The following is a 23858-nucleotide window of genomic DNA, read 5'->3' on the forward strand; positions in this document are numbered from 1 at the left end:
AGTATGCATGTGTGATTAGTTTTCTTAAAGTTAGAGGAAGTGCTGCTCTCTTCTGGTCACAAACAGTAATTGCAAGTGTTTAAAACAAAGCTGGAGAGGTTCTGTAGAAGGTGTTTATGTGGCACAGTATAGCAACACACAGCTATAATATTTTAACACACATAATATTGCGCAACATGATATTGCAACACACAGCTATAATATCATTTTAAACAGGATGTGTAGTGGAGTGAAAAAAGAAATACTAAATTACAGAAAACTAAGTTACCTAACCTTTTACCATCCTATAGTAGATAAAAGGTCATTTCTGCCCATTCACAACATGTATTAAGTTAAACACCATAAAACGGGATTTTACCACACAGTTCAAATGAAGGACACATACGGATCTACCAACCAGTGAGTTTGTGCCACCAAACCACAGATTTCCTTTACAGAGGACATGGCTTACCCACACTCTCACTAACATGTATAGTAAAATAGTAATAAAGTGCAACACTGTATACCGGAATCACTGAAAAAAAGACCAAAGTCATTTCAAATGAATGTATTTTAACAGAACAGCAGCACTTAGAACAAACACAGTCAAGAGGAGGATGTGATTCAGACCACAAACTCCATAAAATTTTAGACAAAAAGTTATATTGTGGTTGAGAAAATGATGACAAAATTTAGAGCGATTAACATCCTAGCTGTGTTTCTTGAGTCATTAGTTAAGTAGCCCAGAGTAAACTTTATTTTAATGACAAGAGTAAAAGTCTACAGTGCTAAGTGTGAATAGACATAATATATATAATTATATATATACACTTATTTTGATGTGATGAAGGCATACATTTTCATTTTGACAAACATTCTAGTCATGGTTTAGAAAGCTAAATACAGATACTGTTTAAACAAAGATTAAATCAATTCACTTTATAAAGTTCTCGGATAAATGAAAAAAGCTTAATTTATTTCTTGTTCCTTAGAAAGCATTTACACTGAGATTCTGCAGCTTTTGGCACGTTTTGTAGACAGTAGAACTGGCACATTGCAAAGTAAATGGTCTGTTCTGTCTCCATATCGCCTATTTAATATTTATTATATCCATGATAATTTGGACTCTCCACTGCCGTGTACAGTAACTTTGTGAGGAGAAGTTCAGGGTGCTCAGCCAATGAAAGAGTCCTGCTCAGACAAAATAAAATAAAGGTTCTCTCTGTGATTACAGCCTTACTGTCAGATAAACATAAACCCAATGCACTAGGAAAAAGCACAGAGACAAATAACAAAGCAACAAAAAGAACACAATCATATGTAAAGTCAATAAAACCATGCCCTTTATTGGCATTAAACAGCATCGGCATCCAAACAGCAATATTAAAGATAGACAAACAAACCGTGAAACACAAAGGGGTCCAGTGAAGTCTGAGGCCTCGACTCTGTGGTAACGTGTGTGTTGATGACAGTCCCTCTTTAGAGATAGAGAAAAGTCATAAACATGCAGACAGATGGGCAGACTGCCCACTCTAAAGCATACAGCTCTCATTACAGTCAGCGGTGCTGCCAGCTGATCTCCTCTTCAGTTCCCTGCCCTCTGTCTGGTGCTGGGGGTGCTGGTGGTTCCCCTGTGACCTCTGCCTTGGCTCCTGCAGCTTGACACCATCCGACCCCTGACTCCTCTGAGGCTCCACCTGGAGGTAGGCGCGAACGCGGTGTTGCTGCGCCACGGTGCCACTGAAGTCAATTACACGACACTCATACGTGCCCTGGTCTGACGGTTTGACAGTGGAGAGACGGAGCTTGTGGGAGATGTTGCTGCCGGCCACTTTGACCACCTAAATGGGGACAAAAGATGATGTATTCTTACTTAAAGCCATTTGGTAAACATACAGTGAAACGTGTTCCATATCATTCTAAACTCCCTATTTGTGGTTAAGAGTTAATGAAGCACCGATCCCTATAATGGATAATATAAACATATCTTGCAAAAGCTTGGATTTCTTTAATATTCATGACAATAAAAACAATATCTGCTAGATTCTTTGACATTGCACAAAGTAAAGATACTTTGTGCTTGTTGACAGTTGGCGCAAGATCAAACTCACACTAATTTTGGTGGCATCTTTGGAAGTTTTCTCCAGGGGTACAACCTGCACAGAAATATGGATGATGCATTAGCAACAGAAGGCTGATCGAGGCTGCACATTTCTAAAGAACGTGCTAAGAACGTGCTAAAAAATGACACATTTCATAAGCAAAACATGTTTGATGTTTTCGGCAGTCTTTTCTGAACAAAGCTTTCTTGTAGTTACCATTTTCTCTGGTGGTTGTGCTTTATGTACGTTTTATGTGCATGTGTACGCATGCTTATATGTGCATGTTTAAATGTGTGTGTATGAGCACACACTCTACAGCCCCCAAGCACATAAGCCTCTGAGCAGGTGAGTGTGTATGAATGCATAGGCACAGGGGCATAGGTATGAATTATGCATTGAGCAGAGTGAGATTTTGAAAATCTATTTCTTTCTCAGTGCCAATTATAGTGTCTAGAGGCACAACAGGGGAGCCTGAGTTCCCCCACGATGGGAGAGAGTCAACCTGTTCCCCCAGTGCTAATGCTAATCAGCAATTATCCCTTCGTTTCCGTGCCAGAGGGTTTCTGCCGTGGCAAATGTTGCATTTCCCTCTGCCTGATATACAGTGAGCTTTACGTTCAGTCTAAGCAGGTCTGTCTGAATAAATTGAACTGCCAAAACGCAAAAGTAAAACTGAAAAAGGACTTTGTAACTCTACTTAACAGATTAAAAAAAGAAAGGTTTAACCTTGTAAAACGGATATATTGCTGAGTAAAATAAAAGCCCTCATGTATGAGAAAATAGCTCTGTCATAGATTATGAATAGGCTTCTTTCAAGCACTAACCATAACGTATCTCAATGATATAGGAAGTGAGTTCCATTTGGTTTTCTATTGTCCTTTTTTTACCACACAACCACACAATATGTTGTTTAGTAAGATAAAAACTGAAATATATATTTTTTTAAATATGGACAACACACAAAGAATGAGTTGGCTATTCACATATGACACATTTATGTTAGACATAAGCACCATGTGCACTTAGTCATCTTACAGTAGCCTCCACTAATACAGTGGGTCACAACCTTTTTTCGTCTGACTTATCCCCACAATCCTATTAGGTTAGCTCAAGTACCCCTTCATCGGCACCATCCATAATATGCTATTATGAATAGACCATCATTTTTCATACAATTAAATGATCAATGTTCAGATCGCTTTGGTCAAGTTTGTATTTGTAATAGCAGTTACCCCCTAGTAGCAGAAGCTAAACTATTTCAACTGTTTATTCATTATCTTTAGCTAACTATTTCTCTGTTTATTCATTACTTTTCGCTAACAATTTCAACTGTTTATTTATTAGGTGTTAAGCTAAACATTTCAACTGTTTAGTCATCACTTTTAGCTTACTCCTCTGCTTGCTTGCTTGCTTGCTTGCTTGCTAACAAGGTTTCATGTGCTCTCAATTGAAACACGTGGTGTTAATGTGTTACAACTGAGTCAAGTCATTACTGGTTAGGCTAAATAGCCAACTAAAATTACATTGCATCATTTTTTTTTTGCAATCCTATTTGGCCGTTTATTTTGCACCTAACACAAATATGTGGATATGTTGATTAGAAATAAAATCAATTTCTATTTTTAAGTTGAGTTTAGTGGAGTTAATTAGTAGAGTTTTCCAGGTACCCTCTGACAACTGTACAAGTAACCGTTTTCCCTCAAGTCTTACATTATTAGTGATCTGGGCAGGCTTCTCTTGCCAGTCTCTGTGGTCCTTGATGTACCACCACTGGATCTCCAGGGAGTAGGAGGGAGTGCCTGCCCCACGGAAGGAACAAGCCATCTCTACATCCTCACCGCTCTGTGTTGTGATGTCGTGTGGCACCTCTGTAAAGAGAGCTGCAAGAGACAAAAAAGAACAAAGGTTTAGGAGCTTAAGACATCCCTAAAATGACAGAAAATGACACAAATCTTCCAGATTTCTATTTCTCAGGGAGCTCAGTGACAACATTTCACTGGCAACATTCTGCATCACACTTCAACAAGAAACAAACTGTGACACACAGATACAAGGTGTTGGCAGCCAAGTTAATATAGCTATGAGAAATTCAGAGAGAAGGTATCGACTGCTGATTGTTAGATGAAAACGTTGCTTACGTTACTTGGTGGCCATTTTTGCGTACAATCCATCATGCATACTCAATAATCTACAGTCTTCTGTACTATTCACTCTCTTAATCTTTCTCCAGATACTGTAGTAGCAAGCTCAAGTGTCAAGAACGTTATAATCCTTTCTTCTATCGATGGTACAACAGTCTGAGCTGAACCTACCGATATATTCATTTGGAAGTGTCATAACACTTCAATCCCACTCGCATGCTGTAATACTGTACCACCTACACAGAGAACATCTTTTCCTCTGGTGTAGCTTCCAGTTATGGTCAATTATATAACAGAACACTACATTTTCCATCACATATAATCTGACTGAGCATGCAGTATGTGTGTGGGGGACACACTTTGTAATCCTTCAAGTCTATGGATGCTCAAGCAAAATGGAGACATCAACTGAGATAAATGTACCTCTGTGTACATGTATATCTGACTGATGTGTATGATTGATGACAAGTATGTATTCTAATGCTATCAGCTCCAGCTAAAAAATATATATATATACACTGTAAGTAACCTCCTAAAAGCTCCAACTAATTTACACTCGTAAATATAGGCCTACATTTTATACAATACAATTCTTAAAACTCATTATATGCACACATTGAAATAAAAAAAAACATCACCCATTATCTACTTACTCTGGATATTTGAAATATGAGACAAACTCACATCTTAGTACCAAAAGTGTGATAAAAGAATAATCTGTCTGTTCTATCTATAGATTATATTCTACGTCTTAGAATAATCCTCTTTCAGAAAGACCCGGCAAAAGACACACAGAGTGAGAATATTTAGACCAGGTTAGCAACGAGAGAAGTCAGTCACTGTATTTGTAATTGACATTGTCTTGGCTCTTGTGCAAAGCTTATCCAGCGATGGACAGGAAGATGTGAGGAGAAAGGCTAAGAATAGAGGAACGGTGGAGAGGGCTTTGGTGTGATTCGAGCGACTGGGCCTTCAGGAGTCATGTCCTTGATGCACCGCTGCTTGCGGCCAGGCAGTCGCCTCATTTGTCAGTAGGAGATTTACTGGAGGGATGGAGCCGTACGGGGGCCAAGAAACTTAGAGGAAGAGGAAAAGAAGGAAAGGAGAGAAAAGAAGGGCAAGGGTAGAAGTGAACCGAGGTGAGAAGAAAGCTGATAAAGATAGATGAAAAGTGAGGAAAGTGAGGAAAGGTGATAGGAAAATGCAGAGAGATGAGCTGTAGAGCAGAGTGACTATCCACACACACGGCTGTCTTCTGGTGTGGATTGGACAATGTGGGATGATCCCACTTTCTCTCCTCTCTTTCACACACACACACACACACACACACACACACACACACACACACACACACACACACACACACACACACACACACACACACACACACACACACACACACACACACACACACACAGTGATAAGAAGCAAATGGGACAGAGCAGCATATAAAAGTGCACTGAACCTTGTACACAATACCTACAGACAAGCATGTATTTCAGCTAATGTTTTCCCATTGTTGGCTCTGCTGAAAGCTGCAGCTATATTCACCAAAGTTAGGACCAAAACAGAGGACACATTTTAAAAAACATATTTAATTTACACCCCTGCCAAGCTACTGAGTCATCAATTAAAAGTCCCGCATTCAAAAATACTTTTATAGAACTAATAATAATATATATTGTTTAAAGAGCTCAACAAGCTGGATAAGGCTATATTGACAATGCTACGTTTTGGTTTAAAAACAAATATCTCTTGCTACTTTTACACCTTGCATTCACACTGTTCTGGCGTTTCAGAGCCCCTAAAACAAATTTGAAAACACTTCTGACCACGTTTTGGTTAAAGTCTTCAACGGCTGCATACGGAGACCTTTGGCAACACCAACACTGACGCTACTGTTTCGCCACCTGATTGGGTCTTATCGGTCATGACGTTCTCGTTCTCTGAGACTAATGCTGCGTTCCACACACAATTTTTAGCCCGTAAATTACGACTTCAAGTCACGACTCACGACTTGGTAGCGTTCCAGGCAAAGTCACGACAAACCCTTGTAACTAGCAGCTACCTACCGTTGACGTTAGATAGCGCTAGCTGATAATAGCGATTTCTAGTCGGCAACATATTTTGGGCTTCATTTAATAAACATAACCTGTAGTAGTACACAATTGTATGTGTATTGTTTTGATTACAATGTGCGGAATTACTTTACGTTGCCTATTTATGTCTATTTATTTCTATTTCTCACTGTTAATCACCGGCGTCTGTGAAGCATCAACAGCGGTCGACATTGTTTATGTGTGTGAGACGTCAAAAACTGTAACTGGGAGTACAACGATCTGGTACAGGTTCACGAGTAGTAAGTTACGGGTTTGACTGCCGTTCCAGGGCACTTTCACGGGTAGAAGGTTGTGAAAACATGAGTTATGGGTTGCCTGGAACGCAGTATAAGCTACTAACGTTACCACGGCAACTACCAGCAACGGGTGGAGTATACATGCTGCCTCCTGTTTACCTTGGCATGCGCACAGAGATTCGTTTTTTCTACTGGAGCTCAAAACGCTGCACGGAGATCGCTTTTGGCTTAATACTTAAAATCCAAAACACAGCAATGTAAATGTAGCCTAAATTATACTGTAGGCCTAAAAAAAAAAAATCTCAATATTTAGGATTTAAATCCTTGGATTGTTCCCCTCATTATGTAAGGTGTTAAATTGTTGTACATGCATTTTGTCATGGCAACATGAAGGTCCATTATGTATGAGCTAGTCTCGCTTTGCCAGACCTTCCTCCACACGCTGCTGAGGAGGGTCTGGCTCCACACAGCATTCCGGGATGGGAGAAAAACGTGCTGTGGTTTATTGGCATTTCTTTAAACCAATCACAATTGTCATGGGCGGTGCTAAGCTCCACAAGGAGCCTGCTGCAAAATAGCCTCGGGAAGGAACTTGTTTTGGTGGAACTTGTACGTTCAAAAGTTGTTTTAGTTGTGCGAGAAAAAACTCAGATTGGACAGATAGTCTTGCTAGCTGTCTCAATTTACCCTGCAGACATCTGAGGAGCAGTTAACCATAGTCCTCATAAATCCACTGGAGTTTAAATTCTAACACACAGAAAGCAGAAGAAAACAAACTTCGGCGAAAAGACATGCATCCGGCGGAATTTACTGTGGCACCGGAGCAATCCCGGAAGTGGAACGTCAAGGATATAGACTATGTATGCGCAGACAGCGCTTGGTGGTAAAAAAAAACCCTCAAAACAGAACACTCTAGCCACTTGAATATACTTTTTCTCTGGTTTCTGAAGATCATGTTAGGAGGCAGCTCTCAATACATCAATTTGATATGTTAATGAAATTAACATACAAAATAGTAAGATAGATAACAAGATATCCAAACAGACAAATAATTCTGGGTAAGAATTTTGATTTCAGTGCAGCTCTGTGTAAATCAAAAGGAGAAAACTTCTGCACTGATGTCTTGAGATTCATTCCACCTGCACAGTGGGACATATTTTCTGGGACAATTTCCTGTAGCACTAACTGTTCCTACCATGCCATTTTAGACTGTAATCACAGCTGGCATAATGATTCACTTTCATCTGATGATGCCTGCCTTTCCTGATGGCAAGAAAATCTTTCAGGATAACAAAGCAACTCAATCTGAACTGAACACGTCCAAGAGATTCAGAAATAGCATCTGATGGAAAGCTCTGATGAATATTAGAAAGTTAAAGGATCCAGAGATTAAACTGTAATGTAATCTTTGAAAAAAGGAGCTCACAGCAGCAGTTATTTTACAAAACTGTAAGTTGCAATTCTTAGGCAGTCAATTATTTCTTTTTTTTCATACGGCTAAATCAATACTTGGTGACAGAAAAGATAAATTTCTCTCAATCAATTCATTGCCACAAATAAATTTTACTCTTTTGGACTAATAATGGAAATTGAAAAAGAAAATCATTAAGGGGCCAAGTTGAGGTAAAATGCTGATTCTATGCCTTTGTGTTTTGAAACATTTCTGAGAAAAGACATTTTCTTTATGGTTTCTTGCCAGTGATTCTTCTTTCTACAACAGTTAGGGATGCTTAGTTAGATATTTTTTTTCTGACCGATAGCCGACCCTCGTTAACCGATCATTAACCGTTAACCGACAAGCAGGCAACGGAGTCCCAGTTCACCCTTCCAGGACGCTTGGGCACATGCGTGCTTGTACCGGTCGCACAGCCACAACGTTACGTGCATTATCGTGGGCCCATGCAGCCGCTTGTCAAAATTCTTATTGTCAGTTAATTGTTTATCGTTAACCTCCCTAACAACAATATTAACTTTATGTTTGAAAAAGCACTTTGTAGCTGTGTTTGAAGAGGTGCTGTAGAGTAAAAAACAACTTTCACTTCTATTCAGTTATATTCTTGTTATTTCTTTCATTTTTTCTTCCTCTACATCTTATCATTCAAGACTAGCACTCCCAGGGGGGAGGGGCACTACAGAGGGTGTGACAAAACTAATCACCATGTCTTGTAATGTGTTTTGAACACATGGTGCCAAAGATGAAGCCCGGAATAGAGAACATCACTGTGCATAAAATGTATGAGCAAAACAACAGAGGATGGCATTTCAATCATCTGAGTATTCTTAGTATTCGCAGGGTGCTCAAAATACAGTATCAACAGCTAGCGGCAGAGTACAGACAGAGGCATCTGTCACTTTGAACCGGCTGGGTTCCCACAGACAAAAAGATCTTTGTGGGACACAGTAAACAACACAAAAACAAGTGAGCATAACAACAACAAATCTTTTTTGACTATAGTAAAGTAATGCTAAAAAAATAGGCCTATCTTATTATTACTTGATTAGTTGACCAATAGAAAATCAATGGATTATACTTTCCTTATCAATTGTCTGTTCACTGTCCCCCTCCATTAAGCAGTATTTGTAACATCATAGTTAACAATCATAGCAACCATAAATAGGCAATGACGGGCTTGTCAAGCTTTGGATTTCTCCACGTTGAAGCGGTATGCATTGGTAGTAAAAGTGATACTGATACTGTTTAAAGAATTATAAAAAAAAAAAAAAAAAACATTTGACTTCTTCTGTCTGCGATTAAATAAAGCACAATTGCAAAATTAATAAACAAACTGCATTTGGTCAACCTAATATTCAAAATGAACATCTAGTTAGTGGGGTAAAGATGACCCCATGGCGGTTCTAGGAGTTATTGTAATGTTGGCGGTTGGGTTAGGATGGAAAACCAAAAATACAAGAGCAAACTTGTAAGAAATGGTTTGAAAATTTTTTTATATCTGCTCTAACATAACGTACAATCTACCATCTTACTGCCCAACCAATACTGGATTTTTTTTAAATATTGATGGGTCAAAAACAACTTGTCAGTGCTCTCTGGTGGACAAATTATGTAATGGTGTTATTGTTTCTAAATTGCCTCAATCCTAGTTTGACATTTTTGTACTGCAATTTCTTGTTAGTGGCAGACATATGCACTGATACAGATATATCTGCAATAGGCTAATATGGGGTCTAGCTGACCACAACCTACAGTATAGTAACCTTTTTCATACAGTTTTTCCAAGAGGTTACAGGTTAGATAAAAAGAAAATGTCCTGTTCATGTTATTTCTTCTCTGTGTGAGAGTGGGTCCTGGATGCTACTATATCAGTAGTGTAGGAAAATCTTAGTGGCTCTGTCTTGCTCTGTTGGAATTGGGGAAATTCAGACTCAATCCTTTAGCACTATATAATTTACATATGCTATTCAAAACCCCTGTTTACAATATTCTTGTTTTAAAATGAGCCAGAGACAGCCGTTTTCAAACCAACTAATGAAGCTAAAGTTAGCCTACTAAGCTACCTAGCTACAGCTGATAAAATCTGCTGTCATTTCCTCCCAACAAAATCAAGCTGGCTAACAATGAGAAGCCTGCTTTTGTCTACCTGTGTTTGAATTCAAGATTCATTTCTTCAAAAATGACCAACAATTCTGAGTGGAAAATCTGCCACCGTTCTTATTGCGTGTGTGCTGTTTACATTTATTACAACTAAGATTACAGTGCTTGTCTTTGATTCATATCATAAAAGCAATACATGTTTGGTGCTCACCATTTGTCTTTATTTTATACAACAATTGACTAATCAAGACCAAATTTGATAGTGATTTCACACTATGTCATTTTTTTCTCCTAAAAGCAACCTTTGATGCCTTTTCAAATATAATAGACAATCATTTTCCACAACTTACAACTAAAGTAGAGTACAAAGGAGAACTGGTGAATAATTAATGAAGCTTGCTGAGTCTCCACAGCCATTTCAAAGTCAAAGTCAAGGAGAGAGCTGCATGTGGAGTCCTTAAATACACTCGGGAGTCCAAAGCTACAGTCGGACAGGCTTATAGCTGCAAGGTAATTCCTGCACTTTCCCATGTCCCCTGCCAACCAATAAGACCCAATTCTGCAAACGCAAGATTTTTCTCAATTTTCCACCTCTTCCTTTCTATTGTTTAAATTCCTTCTTTGCTCTCACTCTCTCTCTCCAGCTCAGTAACATCTCCCACAAATCTCCCCCTCATGTTGTTGACACTACGTTTTTATTCCTCTCTCCCATTCCTATTTGCCTTCTATTCTTACTTTCAACCTATTAAAGGTTCATCTACCACTCCAGCCTCTTATGTATTTTCACCTTCCTTCCTTTAATTCAGTTCCCCTCCACACTTTCTCTTACTCTCTGTGGATCTCTCGCTGAGTGGGCAATCTGTGTCTGTTGGCTCTCTGGTGTGTGGCATAAAGAGATGCTTCCAACTCTCAGAGTAGCTCACTACATCTCCTGGAGCCTTGCCCACTGGCTCTGGCAGGTGTTGAGCATCCTGGGAGACGTGTATGTGTGTGTGTGTGTGTGTGTGTGTGTGTGTGTGTGTGTGTGTGTGTGTGTGTGTGTGTGTGTGTGTGTGTGTGTGTGTGTGGTGTTTCACTGTGTGTGGTGCCCTGTGGCTTGTAAAAAAAAACAACTGAACCATAAATGAACCATAACGGTTCTGCTGTGTGATTCTGTTGCATGTTTTATGCAAGCCATAATGCATAGGGTGTCCCTATACAGTGTACATGAAAATAATAGATGTGAGGCAGAAAGGAGCCTGTTCAGTCATTGTTTTGCAACATCTCTCTCTGACGCACACACACACACACACACACACAAATCTCTCCCAACCACAAAACCAAAGCACAGGATATCACAGCAATTCAAAGCAGATTAACGGTATGAACTCCTTTACCAAATGGAGGACAGAAAAATAAAAATAAATTTATGAGCGACTGCTGGAAGCTTTAGAAAAAAAACTGCACTTTTGCTTTTTACTCCGCTTTCTACTTTCTTTCCTCATCACACAGCTGAAATGCAATTCCCTTTGAATCTATCATATAATAAACTTTGTCCACTGATTTGTTTCCAGCAAAGGGCAATGAGGCAAACAACCTCATTACCAGAATAAAAGGCAAACTGCAGATACACAGAAAGACACGGAAGAGAGAGATTCAAATACATATTTGTGACATGTTACGCTATGCAATGCAAATATTACTCCACCTGTAGTATGCCACACTAAATATTGGTCAAAATTGTTAGTGTTAGTCTACAGGTTTTTCCGTTGTTGTGTATGTTGATAATTTGCTTATGTGCACACATTTTTATTTTGACGTACACATTTCCTGGTGTCATATAGCCATAGCCACTAGCGATATCATTAGTCATGCAACAATGCCAAACATTCTTTGGTTTCAGCATCTCATGTGAGGATTTGATACTTTTCCTGATTTATAGCATTGCAAATTGAATATTTCTGGGTTTTGAACTGTTGACTGCACAAAAATAGTATATTGAAGACGTCACATTAAGCTATGGGAAATTGTGATAAAGAATTTTCAAAGTTTTTTTTTACAGACTAAACAATTAATCAAGAAAATAATAGTTAGATGAATGTATAATGAAAATACTTAGTTGAGTAAACATATGCAAATTCACAAAACCTCAGTGGGTCAGGTGTTGGACAATAACATCAATGCAATAAAAACAAATAGGTAGGGGTGCCTGGGTAGTTCACCTGGTAGAGCGCTCGCCCATATAAAGAGGCTTAGTCTTCAACGCAACAGCAGTGGGTTTGACTCCCTTTCCATGTTATTTTCACTTTCTCTCCCCTTTCAAGTCTAAGCTGTCCTGTCAGAAATAAAGGCCTAAAATGACCAAAAAATAATCTTAAAAAAAAAAAATAATAAATAACAGATACATTGCACACAAATTCAAGCTCTTTTATAAAAAGGCTTTATTGGTGACATTTTGACCAGATTGGTAAAGGCAAAGGTCCACATGAAGGAAATGAGACATACAGTATTATAGAAAACTGACATATCATAATGACCTTGTGGTCAAACAGCTTTACATAAAGTAAAACATCTTAGAATATGATGTCAAACCTCTTACCATCCTCTAGGCTGTATTACAGTCTACAATGACCATTTGGCCTGTCAGTGTGTGTGCTAGTGAATGGTGTTACAATATGTTCCCTTCAATTTCTCTCTTCACTAATGTATTTGTTTTACTTGTCTGTCAAAAAACTCCATTAAAGCTTTTTTTATGGAACTTTGATATACCGAATAATGAAATGTTCTGTCATAGTTCTTTATTTGTTGCTTTTTAAAACTTTTCTCTACCTCACTACCTGAGCTGTCATTGTTGTAAGATGACCTCCTTTACTGTAAGCTGTAGTGATTGGCATCCTCTAACACCAGGAAAATATTACATTTGGGAGGGAGGGGACATACAATCCAGGTGAGGAGCAATTTCAATTTTATTTTTGGTGTGGCCTTGACCAACTGCCACTTTGCTCGTTTGAAAGCCATGATGTCTCTCTCTCATGGGTGGGCCAAATTCTCTGTGCGTGCAAAGCAGAGAAAGGGGAGGTAACCAGATTCCAGATTGGCCCATCTGAGCTTTCATTTTGTCAAAGGCAGAGCAGGATACCCAGGGCTCGGTTTACACCTATCGCCATTTCTAGCCACTGGGGGACCATAGGCAGGCTGGGGGAACGCATATTAATGTTAAAAAAACTCATAAAGTGAAATTTTCATGCCATGGGACCTTTAAAATCATTGTGACACACCTTACAAAAAGCGTGGAGGTTGTCGATATGACTAGGTAAGATGCAGGTAAATTTTTTCCACCCAACACTGTTGAAATTTACAGCTTTATTTTGATTTCTTTGCGGGAACACCGCCTTCACCATTTTTATTGGCTCGCTTTCAGCTCTGAACTTTCTGCGAAGCTTGCGCAGCGATCAACTGCACAACTGGATTGTAGGTTGCCAGATTGAGGTGACAAACGGGTTGAAAATTGTATATGGTGTGTGGATTGTGTGAATAGGATGCGTTTCATACAAGCTCTGGCAACTGGTCAACATTAGACAAATATTGGTCCGATTATTTATAAAGGAGTTTGGGCCATGCAAATTACGAGAGTTTCCCGGGAGAAATAACAACAATAAAAACATTTTTAAACCTGCCTTATTTTTTTTATATTAGAATATTGACCTATATTTATATTTGAACAGATGACCAAAAGATAAATGGAACCAATCAGTCCTGTCAGATGTAGACGGACCAAGTTCACAACTTTTTATGGTGTGCTTTAAATATGGGGTGCCCTCTTTTAAACTGTTAGTCAAGCATAATCCTGGTCTAGAGTACAGCCCGAGCCCTATTGCTGCTAGCTAATTTGTCTGTAACATCAGCATGATTTAAAAAACCAGGAGGGAAGGTCCGGGAGATAGGGCTAAAAAAACGTGAGAAACCCGGGAAAAAGGGAGCGTTGGCAGGTATGCTCCCCATCGATCTGACTGAGTTGTCAAATTGCCTTTCAGTTTGCTATGCAGGCGCCCTCTTCAACCTGCCTGTGAAACACGATTTGTTGACAAACGGTGAGTGCTGTGCCGATGTCAGGCTGTCTGCTCTGACATCCAACTGTTTCCTGACTTTAATCACAGGGGCGTCACTAGTAATCAATCCCATAACCTTGGTAGAATGCTAAATCAACACAACGACTGACGCCAATGGTACATTTTCACAGATCTGAACTGTCAGAGAAAAGTGTGAAAACATGTACAGTACTTGTGATGTTAATATGGACTTCCAGGGAAATTTCTAGCACCCTGTGTAGCCTCATTGTTAATGCTATATAACTGGCACAGAAAGAGTTTTCTTGGCTTGGCCTTTTCTAAGTATAGATTTTCCTAAAGGCAGTACTGTCAGAACCGCCTCACAGTAGAAGCAGGGGGCCCTTGTTTCAAGATGCAAGTACAGTACATTTATTTTTAAAATGGTCCTCCTTGGCATTTCTAACAATATTGCTCAGAGAGCATTGATAGAAGTGAGGCCACGAGAACACAGAGGCGGCTGCTTGCTATTCACCAAAGACTAATTAAAAATGAAAAGGGAGGAAAATGATGAAAGAAAGCAATGCGGTAAAGGACATAAATATATAACAAATGCATGTACACTGCTCCAGCCCAAAAGAGACCACTCTTAAATATTTTCTCACTTCAGGTCCATAGCAAAAAGTGCCAGTGTGAGGTCAATCCATCGATCCTCTCTCTCTCTCTCTCTCTCTCTCTCTCTCTCTCTCTCTCTCTCTCTCTCTCTCTCTCTCTCTCCATGTCCCTCCCTGCTTTGGAGGGAGCTTGAGCTGTTTGAGGATGACTAAATTACAGAGGGCTTATTAGCATGGACGAGAAGCAAGTGTGACACCCGTATCTTTGCTGATCCATGTGTGTGTGCTTGTGTGTGAGAGCCAGAGAGAGAAGCTTGCAGAGTAAGCCTGTCATCAACCCTGCAAGCTTCTGTTTTTCTTTGTGAAACCATTAAACGATAAGGCTTATGTTATTCTGTATTTCTTTCCTTATTGTCAACATGTCACATGAAAAGACCAAAACCAACTATGTGTTGGTCCGTCTCTCAACACATTCAAGTCCAATCATCCCTACTGAAGACGTAAATCTTAACTAACAGATCATAAACAAACAGTAGTTCCATTCCAAAAAAAGGAAAAATAGCTGTAGTTTAGAGCAAACGTTACACAAACAGGAGTTAATTGTGCATTCTTGAGGGACTACTTTAAGCACATTAAGGATGTTTTTACACCTGCCTGGTTTAGTTCGATTGACTCAAACCCCGGAACGTTTACCACCATGGTGCGGTTCGTTTGGGCAGTTGAGAACACAGAAATCGCACTCGGGTGCAGACCAAAAGAACCGGTCCGATACCAACTTGAGGAGGTGGTCTTGGTCAGATTACAAATGAGCACTGGTACGCTTCCGTACAGTTTGTTCGTAAGGAACGTGATCCGACTTCGATCCGACCCAACAATGTGTACACCGCAAGTTTGAATTTAACGGCACCTGTAGTCAAGTGTGCTTGGCAGTCTGTGATGCAGCAGAGCATGCAACTGTAGCAGCTTGCAATGTTTCTGTAATATACTGTGGTGAAGCTCTCCTTGGTCAAACCAGTCGTTGCTAAAGTTGGAGACCGACACAGAGCGACAGAGAGCAGAAATCTCGGTGAGCAGAGCAGATGTAGTAACATTGCTTTCAAAACAATGTCTGGAAAATGATTTAAATGAAATAAGCTGGTTTAACCATGGAGATGTAAGATTTATGCCCTGTTCAGAACACAGGAGCTTCTTTCTGTATTTACTTTCTTGCTGCCGCCCCAGACACATCTGACCAATAAGCAGAGTGAACGTTCTTGCATGGATGCATTTTAATTTGCTTGGATTTTTCTCTGTGTCAAACGATACTGAACCAAGGGGAATATGCTCCAAATTTACACTCATCAACTGATTTGGTCCAGAGCAGACAAACTCTAGGTGCGAAAACACCCTTAATAATAATAATAATAATGTATACTTTATTAATCCCACAAGGGGAAATTACAATGTTTTTTGTTGTTATTACACACAGGCCTGAATTACACACACATGCTCAGTACCTATACTGAACTAATGGAGAGATGTCAGAGTGAGGGAGCTGCCCATGGAAAGGCGCCCTGAGCAGTTGGGAGTTCAGTGCCTTGCTCAAGAGCACCTTGGCAGTGCCCAGGAGGTGAACTGGCACCTCTCCAGCTACCAGTCCACCACCATACTTTGGTCCGTATGGAGACTTGAACCAACCCTCCGGTTCACAACCCAACTCCCCCTTAGTGTGCTAGCTTAGTACTGTACATCACCAGAATGGTGTATGTGGGAATGACCTAAAATAAACTACAATGCGTGTTGTCATGGTAATGAAATGCTGTATTGCATAGAATTAGATATAGGATTTGGCTAGTAAAGTTGACACTTTTTATTCAAAATGTGTACTGTTTAAACCTGGTAAAGAAATTAAATGATGAAATGCCTGTATCACCATGCATGAAATCAGGGAATGTGAGAGTGTGGGACATACCTTACAGTCATAGCCTGACAAACCAGACCCACATTAAGATGTTGGGTCTGGGATCTCACCATCGACAGGGCTCAATCCGAGGGGCGGGTTAAACGGTTGTCTTTCAAATTCCCTCTGCACGTAATAGGATAGCGCTACAACCAGGCAGAGCAACGAAGAAGGTAGCAAAGCTAGTTGATAGATTAAACTTTTGTATCCGGTCGTAAAAACTCTGAACACATCTTCCTTTTTTAAGAATGATTTCTGTGCCGTTCTTTGATCTTTTCTCAAAGAAAAGCTTAACTCCAAGTCTTCCAGAAGACCGCTGTTCCCAGTAGCAGCAGCAGCAGCCATAAGCCCGCCCACTGACTCTATACACGATGTGATTGGCCTGACCAGAGTTTGGTTTTTCCAGCTCGGAAGCCAACGGAGAGTGCCTAGACCCCCCTTGCTGCAAAATAAATTTGCTGCCACTATGGTGCGTCTATATTTCTAGGATATTACAGTCAGGTAAAAGTAGCGTACAGTACGAATAAGTCAAAGGAATTTTGAATGAAGCCCTGGTAGATGGAAGAATTAAGTGCAAACATTTTTCACCTGAAAAGTTGCCACCTTAAGGGGACAGCAAGTAAAATCAGGGTCATTAACTCAATGCTTCCATTTGAATCACATCCGTAGGGCACTGAAGAGAAGAAATGATTCATTGAGAAGAAATCAGCCACAGTAAATACCAAGAGATAAAAATCCAGCTTAACATCATAACTTCCACCAAGGTGAATGTAAATAGTCCGTGAACAAAAGCCCTGTGGGAAGAGGTATTTCACCAACTTGATGAATGGCTTTAATAATCAGGGGAGCCCCGAGTGGATGAAACAGCAAGAAGCTCCTGTAATGAAGAGACATGCTGCAGATATTTATCTTGATCTTAATCCTGCATGCAGATAACCAACTAGAGGAAGAACTTATGTTTGGTTAGCGAATATGGGGAAAAACCTTCAGTGACAGCACTTTGTTCTGGTTTAGAGGCTATAGTTTTCACACAATACCAATACAAAGATATTGTTTAGAAGTCAAAATAAGTCACTTTTATTAAGTTATTGTATTTTTATGAATTCACCACTAAGTGTAAGTTATACTTGCAGTTGTGAATAGCGCTATGACCCCGACTTACAAGTGTACAAGTGACAACCAATAACCAATAACCTAATGTCAAAAAAAACTGATAACACTGATATAAATAAGTAGCCTGGGAATTTGCCAGAAAGTCAATAATGCTGTATTTGGTTCAGAATCAGTGGCGGTGCAAATAGACAGGAGTCTCCTTGGGGAAATAATCGCTTGCTGCAAGACCTTCAGCCTCCATTCAAGGTGGAAGGTAAAATAATGAAATAAGAATGGAGCCGGTAATCAAGCAAGCAGCTGTCTGCCCGTTGCCGCCGGTACTCCAGAGTGAATTTTTTATAGCCCTTGGGACACAAGACTCAGAGGCTATTTCTGCGTTTCCTCTCAGTGTGTGGCAACACAAAGTAGCATGTGTTGTTGACAACACATATTGGGGCTCTGAGCTGTTTTTGAGAATGCACACTGTACTCTACGGGGAAGAAAGACAACATTATTTCATGTTCGAGTGCCCTGGAGAACCTTTAAGTGATGGTGTGTATGTTTTCACAAAACGCGACAGTTGAGTGCAGCGGTGACCAAGCTGCTTAGAGCACTGTGCTAGGCATGATGTGTTGAATGAAGTTAACTTATAATGGAAGCAGTTTCACATTGGTGGAAGTAATGGAATTTTAACATATTTTAAGTAAGTCTAAGTGAGCTCATACAACCAGGACCTCATTGCAAATGGCCTGTACACTATATTCTCTTGTGTCAGAGTAATTTACTAGAATTGCACATTTCACTGAGCAGAGCTGACCATCTCAGCCAGAGGTGAGAAGGGTCCACACAAAACAGGCTCTCTGCTAACTTCTCTCTGGTGGTTCAGAACAAATGTAAGTAGCTGATCCTGCTGTTATTAGCTAGTGTGTAATGGCCACTGGAGATGGGTTGCAATATTTGTAATGAACAAATGCCTCCAAAAGCGAAAAGAAAGCTAATTTTCTCCACTAAATATTCAGTGTTAAACCAATTCAAAAACACATTGGACCATCACTGAACTTCTTCTGCTTCAGTGTGTACAGTCTGTATTTCTAAAATCACAAATTCTGTCTATAGAAAATGCAGTGAAATAGACAAATATAATTTTAACTGTTGGTCATGACAAGCGTAACTACTTCACATCACCGGAGGAAAGCAGCTGCATGTCAAGTTGCAACATGCTCAAATCGACTCCTGCCTCCGGTTACCTCTCGAGGAAAGCATTGTTTCAACCATCCTTTCACTCTCCTGCTCTCTCCTACCGAACCTCCGTCAGCAGCACCCTCCGCTGTAACAGCATGATTGTACAATCTAGTGCCCCCCTCCCCCTTCCCTCACACAGTCAGAGCTCCATTAATTTGAAAGCCAATGTAAACTGCTGGGGCTGGCCATCCTCATTAAGAGGACACCAAGCAGAGAACTGGCAGAAAATCCTAGACACTTTGGAAGCCTAATGAATTGGTACACGCCCCCTCACTGTGAAAGTGGTATGGTCACTCTTAGCTACCTCCTTTGTGTTCACTGGTGAGACCCGACCCTAAGGAGCGTATGGCAGGTGAGTCATACTCCGACACAAGCGGCCCACACATGTTGGTGAAGGCCCTGGTTCACATAACCGGGTCGTTTGACTTCTCACAGAACATGTCATTTTGCGTTGCAGGTGATTCAATCTACACTTCAGCTGAAGCCAGATGCACTTATCTGAAACAATTGAGTCAGGGCTGAATCTAACAAGCAATTTCCAGAACAGTGCATCAAGCCCCTCTGCCTGGGCAATTTATCAAAGAGCCCGATTGAAAAGAAAAGAAAAATCTCCTGAGGATAACTAACCTTAAAAAATGCTCTTTTCTGGTGCTGCAGCTACTGTTGTTCAAAAATAAAAATAGAAGGATTTATTTTGTTTTCTGGATCAAGTTTTAAAAACCTGAACAGTTGTTTTTCCAGAGGAGTTTTCATTCTTGTTGAGAGTCCACATCCTAAGGCATTTTCTTATGGCCAGTCTGAGACATGGAGTGGGAAAGAGAACACAACGTTTATAGCCAATTTTAATTAACTCCCTTTGGGAGAAATGCGACTAATTTTCTAGCCTGTCCAAGACAGTCAATCCATTTGAAACTGTGCGTACCACATTCATTTATAGCAGTCAAGCTAACGCTAACTTGCTAAGCAGAAAGGGCTCAAGGGACAACTGGTGAGATTCTGTGATGAAGTGGTTAACACACAATTTAATTAGACAACAGTAAATCTACGTTTAGAGCTGCTGGAAAAAGGTAAGATTGCAGGTAAAAAATGCCAGTTATGTTTAAAAGAGCTGACACAGAAAAGTAACAGAAAAGGTATTCTCCACTGACTGAAAATTAAAGCATTTATGGAGCAGTAATTAAGTTGTTTTAGCAGCTGTCTGAACGCTATACCATACCAAAGCAAAACATATTTGAGGATACCATCACCTACAGCATAACTGCACCTACAGAATAATTGTGGACTCAGTCACTGTGAGGTGAAAATATATACTCAAAAATAGATTTGGAGCAACATTTACACTGTGTAAGTGGTTATAAGAAAGTCTAAGGCTATGTTGAGACTGCAGGCCTTAATGCTCAATTCAGATTTATTGCCAGATCCAATTTGTTTGACTGACTGTTCACATTATTTTTTTTAATGTGGCCTGCATCAGACTCAGGTATGAACTGGTCACGGAAAGTGACCCGCATGCACAAACGAGTAATATAGCGTCACACGTCACACGCAGCACAATGTTTAAATGCTTATCAAAATAAACCCCCGGATGTATTAAGAGAACCAAGGAGATTTAATCATTATGTCGTGCTACTAGCTACTAGCCAATTTTGACAGTTTGGGAACAGAGACTTTAATAACGTTACATCCATGTTACTAGCTGTACAGCATACAGTCCTTGGATGTATTATAAGATAATACAAATTATGAATTGCAGCCATTATATCTACTATAGAGCTACAGGAACTCAGGAGAACCGTCATATGAGCCTGCAGCCACCGGGCGCGGTCCCTTGGGTGTTCATTATGCCTAGTTAAATAGCTCTGAATTCGGCTATTAGTGCATGTTACAACTTTTAAAACAATGATTTAAATAAGGACTACTTATGTGTTCGGACTGGCAACTTGATGTACCTCAAAAAAATGTATTCGCTGATATATAGACGTATCTTTCGCCATGTAAAGTCTATGGGAAAGTGCAGAATTGTGACGATGGTCGATCTAGAGTGACATCAGAGTCGCATTAATTCCGATCTGACTGTCCATTTAAAAACCTGTATTGGAAATTTACAAAAATTGAATATTACAAAAACCTCATTCATTCATGTACGACGGCGATTTAAACCTAATTCACTTCAATAAAGATAACTATACATGCTATTCTTGTCATGAGCATCAAGGCATGGTGGTGCTGCGGTGCAAATTCAACTCATACGAATCTTTGAGTTACCATGTATGTTAACCCAAAGATCCGTAGAAATAATAGAAACGTTGGAGGCCATTAATCGGCGTGCAAAGTCCTTGAAATCCATTCTGCAATTAGCATCATATAGCCATGGCAAAAAGAAAACAATGCAGTTTAATTAATTTTGGTTTTACTAAGAAATTGTGTAGCAATGACGTTAATAGCACAACCGATTCAGCGCACGACCCCTGTTCACACTGTCATGAAAAAGAATCAAAATCAGATTTCAGAAGAATCAGATTTGGGTCACTTTGGCCTGCAGTCTGAAAGTAGCCAAAGAAACATAATTAGTAGGGATGTAACGTTTTTTGTATTCGTGCGGAACCGTCATGTTACGGCTGTCACGGTTCGGTGCATGCAGTCACATGCAGAATACATGGTATGATGAGCGCAAGTTCTGCCCATAAACCTTTAGCCGTATGCCGTTACCAACATTTGACAGCACAAGTGAAACACCAGAGCTGGAACACCATCCTGCTGGTTCCCGGTCAGCTACAACGGCAACAGAGAGAAAGGTGTGTATGAGACAAGGAGGGTGTGTCGCCGTTCCTCCACCGTTGCAGGCTATGTCAATGGAAAAACATGGAACATGCTAACGCACATTCAACGCCATTACCAGATGTGCCGATCCCTGGAACAAGTGTACGTCTCAAACAACTGACTTGAACTAGTATTTGTTTAGTTTTTAGTTTAGTGTCACTAAACACTATTTTACTTAGCTTACATTATATAGCCTACCTAATGATGTATTATTTCACATATAGTGCCCACAGGTAAGATGAAATCATAGTAAAAGAAGATAGTATTTCAAGATGCCTGTAGCCTCACGATCTAAGGCAAATACCATGTAATTGCAATATTCATAATCTGCTTTTGACAGGGGCTTATGTTGCATGTCATCTTTTGCATTTTTGAAATTGGGTTCGCTTAACCCACCAGACTCCATGTAAATAAACAGTAATTTTAGCATCTAAAATATGCTTCATTCAAAGTCGACAGAAACAAAATAAAACTATGAAAAGCCATTTGGGGTCGTCTTTCCACTTTTCCAACCATCACAACTCTAGTTTCCGTTGTAATAAACACAGTGTTTACTGATTTACATGTGAAAATATGTTGGCTCTATACACAAGTATTGCTTTTATAAATGGAGTCTGGTGGGTTTAGTGCGAGCGACTTCAGAGCTGGTTCTGGTTAAACAGAAAGAGGTTTTAAAGGTCTATCTCTGAAGGGATCCTATCTATAATGTTGTCAGACACTAAGAATATTAATCTGAGCCTGTCAGTGGCAAAACGAGCACTTTTGTGAAGGTAAATACAAGCAAATTCCTGGTGTGGCTGAGTTAAGAGTAAATTTCCTAAATTCTTAAAATACATACATAGAGCTGTTCAGTGGCTTTCAGATGTGATTTTATAAAGGATACAGTAGACACAACTGAGCCTGGAGAAACAGTTTTGTATATAGCATAAGACAAAAAACTCACTTTGACTGTACATTTTCCAGGAGGAGCCAAGCCATACAGCTCCTTTTAATTTCCATCCTAACCCCACTATAACAGTCATGATCCGTATAAAAAACACATCATATGTTATTATAGAATGAGCTTGTCCTTAACTTACTTATATTGTATCACTATTTCCCTTGGAACCTGTTTATTTTGCTCTGACATTTAGGCCTTAACTATTTTAATAGCAGCTACTGTTTGAATTGTATGCTGTAACAGCCTCTTGTGACAAAGGTTTGAAAACCCCATTATGCTGCTGTGGCCTACCTGATTTGGTCCAACAAAAAAGGTTGAGTTTACTATAATTCATTCATTACTTATAATTATAATATTATATTTATAATTTTACTAATTCTTAATTTATTGTGTGGGTGAATTGTGGGGTATGAATGTGCCCAGCTCTTAATAAGTTATTAAAGTGATCTGTCAAATTCCGTTAGATCAAATGCTTCACCAACTTGCACTAGCCTATATTCAACCACTTTAAAAGATGATAAAGGTAGGGTATTCGCAAAGTTTTATTTAATCCCAAGCCTACATTTCACAGACAACAGTATGAATGCAATAATAGTTGACATTTATCTTCATAACAAGAATAAACTTTAAAAGATTTTTTTTTAAAAGTCTACTGAACCCCACCCAGTCACTCCTTCTCAATATTGAATATTATAAGCTACCACCAATAAACAGCAGGCATAATACAACTTACCATTTCCAGAGACGTGATTATCCACCTCGCCGTGTCCGACGTTGAGAGCTGCGTTAAGTTGAAAATAAAGTCCCACGTACTGTAAAATCCCTCCAAAGGCTCCCATTGCTTCAGCCGGTGTTTCAAGCAGTTGAATAAAATGTGTCACATTAGGTGAAGAGCATCGGTAAAATATCCCCGCCGGCGCTGAACAGCCCTCACAGACATAAAGCTGGAAGCTGGAGGGGAGAGACGCTGCTGCTGCTCCACTCGGCTCTGCGGGAGGAGATGATGATGATGCGGCCAGCGGAGGCGGAGGGAGAAGCAGCGTGGAGACAGGTGC

At 39.8% G+C, this 23858-nt stretch overlaps 1 protein-coding gene across 1 annotated transcript; it reads right to left on the reverse strand.

Annotated features, from left to right (window-relative positions):
- Nucleotides 1-114: 114 nt before the first annotated feature.
- vstm2l (V-set and transmembrane domain containing 2 like) lies at nucleotides 115-23810 on the reverse strand. Its single transcript, XM_039796506.1, has 4 exons — nucleotides 23537-23810; nucleotides 3792-3961; nucleotides 2091-2135; nucleotides 115-1820 (listed from the first exon to the last, which is right to left on the reverse strand). Exons 1-4 carry the CDS (start codon nucleotides 23640-23642, stop codon nucleotides 1512-1514), a joined length of 630 nt encoding a protein of 209 aa, XP_039652440.1. The 5' UTR covers nucleotides 23643-23810; the 3' UTR covers nucleotides 115-1511.
- Nucleotides 23811-23858: the final 48 nt, after the last annotated feature.

Source organism: Perca fluviatilis, chromosome 4 (genome assembly GCF_010015445.1).
Source record: "Perca fluviatilis chromosome 4, GENO_Pfluv_1.0, whole genome shotgun sequence".
Lineage (NCBI taxonomy): Eukaryota > Metazoa > Chordata > Actinopteri > Perciformes > Percidae > Perca > Perca fluviatilis.